Source organism: Medicago sativa, chromosome 2 (assembly GCF_051527215.1).
Source record: "Medicago sativa cultivar Bolivia chromosome 2, Bolivia_mono, whole genome shotgun sequence".
Classification (NCBI taxonomy): Eukaryota; Viridiplantae; Streptophyta; class Magnoliopsida; order Fabales; family Fabaceae; genus Medicago; species Medicago sativa.
In genome coordinates this window covers 36807498-36811851 of record NC_140750.1, presented here as the reverse complement: position 1 = coordinate 36811851, position 4354 = coordinate 36807498, and the positions used below count along the sequence as shown (strand labels likewise).

General features: G+C 35.5%; 1 protein-coding gene across 1 annotated transcript; it reads right to left on the bottom strand.

Annotated features, from left to right (window-relative positions):
- Positions 1-212: 212 nt before the first annotated feature.
- Positions 213-3694, bottom strand: LOC146946624 (uncharacterized). Its single transcript, XM_085744604.1, has one exon. It carries the CDS (start codon positions 3658-3660, stop codon positions 541-543), a length of 3120 nt encoding a protein of 1039 aa, XP_085600730.1. The 5' UTR covers positions 3661-3694; the 3' UTR covers positions 213-540.
- Between the last annotated feature and the right edge of the window lie 660 nt (positions 3695-4354).

Below are 4354 nucleotides of genomic sequence, written 5' to 3'. Positions count from 1 at the left end.
AGCTTACTTATATTTTGTTTATCCATCCATGTATTCAATGATTGAGAATAATAGAATTTTTTTTGCCATGTGGTTCAGATTTGTACTCAATGCAAGGTCAGAACAATGTGATGGCATCAAATAGAGAAGGAGAAAAGGTTATCTAATATGAAGGCATGGGAAGAAAGTGAGAAGTCCAAAGTAGAGAATAAGAAAGTGAGAAGTCCAAAGTAGGGAATAACTTTAGTGCATCACCATTTATTGATGGTGAATCAATACCTATTTTTACAACTAATCAACATTTTAAATATATTTTTGACGTATCAAAATGCAAAAAACTAGGTAAAGAGCAAGGTTAGAGATCACAACTCAATAATATTGCAATCCTTTTACCTTTTCTCTGTGTTTATTATCACCATCTGAATTTCATTTCATTTTGCTAGGTCTCTAAGCAAGATTTACATTATTGGTGACTAGTTAAACTAAATTTCACACTTTATAAGGTGAGGGACGTCCCTTGCTCATAAGGCGAGGGACGTCCCTTGAAATATTCATGTTTCACTAATCAATACGGTTTCCCATACATCTTTTCTTTATCCTGCGCACTACCCTATCAATGAAATTAAAGTAAGCATCCCTCCGACCCTTCTTCAACAAGAAAACTCCAATAAAAACCCAAAAGCCAGTAGCAAATCCAATTGCTACAACAAAATAAAACCATAGTTTCTCAGCCCTGTCATGCTTACCATCATCATCTCCACTTTCATCTCTATTATCAACATGGCAACGATTCAACAATGGTGCACCACAAAGATTGTTGCCAACATAAATAGATGGATCATTAAATGTTAAAAACTGGTTTCCTTGTGGAATTGGTCCTGAAAGGTTGTTGTAGGACAAGTTTAGTACAGATAGAAAAGTTAAACTAGACATGGTGTGTGGAATTGAGCCTGAAAGTTGACCCTGAGAGAGGTCCAACGATTCAAGTGACTTCATGTCCCCTATGGCTGTAGGAATTTCACCTGACAAATGATTGTGTGACAGATTTAGGCCTCGTAAAGCAGTGAGAAGAGTTATTTCTCTAGGAATAGGACCACTCAAACTGTTGTTCGATAAATCCACATTGGCCACAAATTTCAAATTTCTTGTATAATGATCTTCTCTTCCTTTAATGACCTGGCTGACATCTTGTTCATACCATTCAATATATGTCGACTCACTGGGTGCTAAGGAAACAGATGGTTTCCATCCTTGAATCATTGCTGTAAAATTCCCAACGCAGTGTGGGATTGACCCCATCAACATGTTGTTGGATAGATCCAAGATTTGCAAAGCTGAAAGTTTGCAAAGATGTGATGGAATGTAACCTTGGAACTTGTTTTGTCTTAACCTTAGAATCTGCATTAGGGAGAAAATGTCACCTATCCATGAAGGTATAGTTCCTGACATTTGATTCTCTCCAATATCTAAGATTAACAGTTGTTTTAAATTTCTCAAGAATGATGGAAACTCCCCATGAAGATTGTTATTATTCAAATGCAGCCATAGCAAAGTTGAAAGCTGACCAAACGAGCTTGGAATAACACCTGATAATTTGTTCGATGAAAGATTTATCTCGTTCAATCTTTGAGTTGAATTCCAACAATCAGGAATGTTGCCAATTAATTTGTTCACTGAAAGGTCAAGATTGTACAAAGAGTTGATTTTGCAGATTGAATTTGGAATGGAGTCATTTATGGAGTTGTTTCCAAGAAGCAAGTGAGTAAGATTGGGCAATCTATGAGCAATATTTTGGGGAAGTGACCCAGTGATATGGTTATTGGTGAGATTCACATAGGCTAGTGAATTGGGAAATTTTATTTCAGAAAATATGCCTTCCAAATTGTTGAGAGACAAGTCTAAATTGCGCAGGTTCAAAAGTTGACCAAAACTATCAGGAAATTTCCCATGCAATTTATTTTGACTAAGATAGAGGGTTTGCAAATTTGAAAGTCGACCAATATTTTGTGGGATTGTGCCATTCAGAGAGTTTTCTGACACATCAAGGTTTTCTAGGCTGACTAGCTGCTCAAGACTCCTAGGAATGACACCATAAAAATGATTAGAAGAAATAATCAAGGTGTTTAGACTGATGAATTGTCCAATACAATTAGGAAGATATCCAGTTAAATTATTATTGTTCAGAATCAAATACTTTAGATTGGCAAGTGCTGTTATACTACAAGGAAGACCCCCAAACAAGTGGTTATTTGATAGGTCCAAGTGGGTTAGATTTCCCAGTTTTCCTACGGAGTTTGGAATAGTTCCATTCAAGTAATTGTTACCAAGGTTTAAATATTTCAAATTTGACAATTTTCCAAAAATATTTGGAATAGGACCATGGAAAAAACTTGAATGAAGTGTGAGGATTACCATATTTTCAAGTTGCCCCAACCATGTTGGCAGCTGATCATTGAAATTGTTGTTGGTCAAGTCAAGTTCCTTTAAACCAGATCCGTTGCATCCTGCAGATTCTAAATTACCGACGAGTGCATCTCCTTGAAGTCTGTTTCCAGACAAATCTAGTGACAGAAGCTGACACATATTTCCTAGCATTGTTGGTATAGAACCCTCAATATGGTTCACATGATTCCATGAAATATTGAGGTACAAAAGCCTCTCTAACCCACCTAACCATAATGGAACAGATTCAATGTTGTTTTGGGAAAGGTCAAGCGATGTCAAGGAAGTCAAATTTCGAAGAGCTGAAGGAACTGAGCCATTAAGAGCATTGCTTCCAAGATCAAGATAGTTAAGTTTGGCACAATTACTCAACCAAATTGGAACTGAACTAAGACTATTGTTAGAAAGGTCAATAATTTCAAGTGAAGTCATGTTTCTAAAAGCATTCAGATCTGGACCATCAAGTCCATTATCTGCAAGATTGAGTGACTCAATACTAGAAAAATTTGTGTAACTATCAAGTTGTTGATCATGACTGTGCATCTTGGTAATGCTGCAGTTCATCAATTCTAATTCTAGCAAAGAAGGAAGCATGGTAATTACCTTGAATAAATTTTGTGCCCTCTCAAGAAAAACATCACTCAGGTAAAGGTTTTGGAGCAATGAAAGTTTTGAAACCCAATTGACATCATCAGAGTGTAAATAGGAATTGAAACTGAGATCAAGAAAGGACAAGTTTGTGAGGTTTCCAAGGTTATTTGGGATGATACCACTCAAATGGGAATCAGAGATAGAAAGGAATTCTAACTGATTCATAAAATGGATAAAAGTTGGTATTGGACTTGAACTGAAATTGTTTCCACTAAGGTCTAAATAACTAAGATATATAAAATTTGAAAGAGAAGGATGGATTTCTGGAGCTTCAAGCTTATTTTTTGAGAAGGAACAGTTTGATTGATAATCGTCTCCTCTTTGTGGGTAGCATGGATTCCTAAGGTCAATTTTGATAACATGTCCTGTGATGTTGCTGCAACTTATACCTTTCCATTTGCAACAGTCATTTCCTTCCCAAGAGGAAAGTCTTAATGATGTATCATTAAAGCTTCCTTTGAGTGCTAAAAGAGCTTGCCTCTCTTGTTCTATGCAACCAAATGATGAATGGCTACTAGAACATAGTAAAATGAAACATGTGCTCAAAAGGGTAACAACAACAAAAGCAAAACTTTGGTTTCTATGCATATTTGAGGGAAGTGAATGAAGCAAAGCTGCAAGTCGGGTGGGGTGGTTGTGTTATTTTGCCAAGTTAGTGGTTTTTTTTTTATATATATTTTTGTTGCAATGAGCCATGTTCTTGTTCTATTTCTTCTTTAGTCAAGTTTGATAAAGACATGTAGGACTTTTTAATTCCTTTGGCTAGTTGTCGCCTACCAAGTAGGACTTTTTAATTCCTTTAACAAAAAGTAGGATTTCTATTTGTAAAAAAAAAAAAAAAAAAAAAAAAAGTAGGACTTCGACTCATCTATATAAAAAAGTCGGGTGGGCACAAATGGGGACTAAACTAGTCTAACACTACTTAAGAAGGGCATCTCGTGTTATTTTGGCAAACAGAAATAATATTTGAACATTTCCCTCAAAAAAAAAAAAAATAATATTTGAACATCTATTTTATGATAATTTTTGTCACAACTTTCTCTCTCATACTCATATTATTTTTTACTTTATCTTTATTGTTTTGGTTTTTGGTCAAATGTTATTTCATAAGTTATCAACCAAATGGTTATTCAAATAATACTCCTCAAAATGTTAAAAGTTTTTTTCTCCTTTTGTGTCAATGAGCCATGTTCGTGTTGTATTTCCCTTTGGTCAAGTTGTGTTAAAGACATGTCACGTCATTTCGCTGATTGTTGTCTACCACTGGCGGAGCCACTCATGG

What these genes read in the sequence shown, in the direction of transcription:
- LOC146946624 (XM_085744604.1), bottom strand. Translation starts at nt 3,660, where the DNA reads ATGCATAGAAACCAAAGTTTTGCTTTTGTTGTTGTTACCCTTTTGAGC.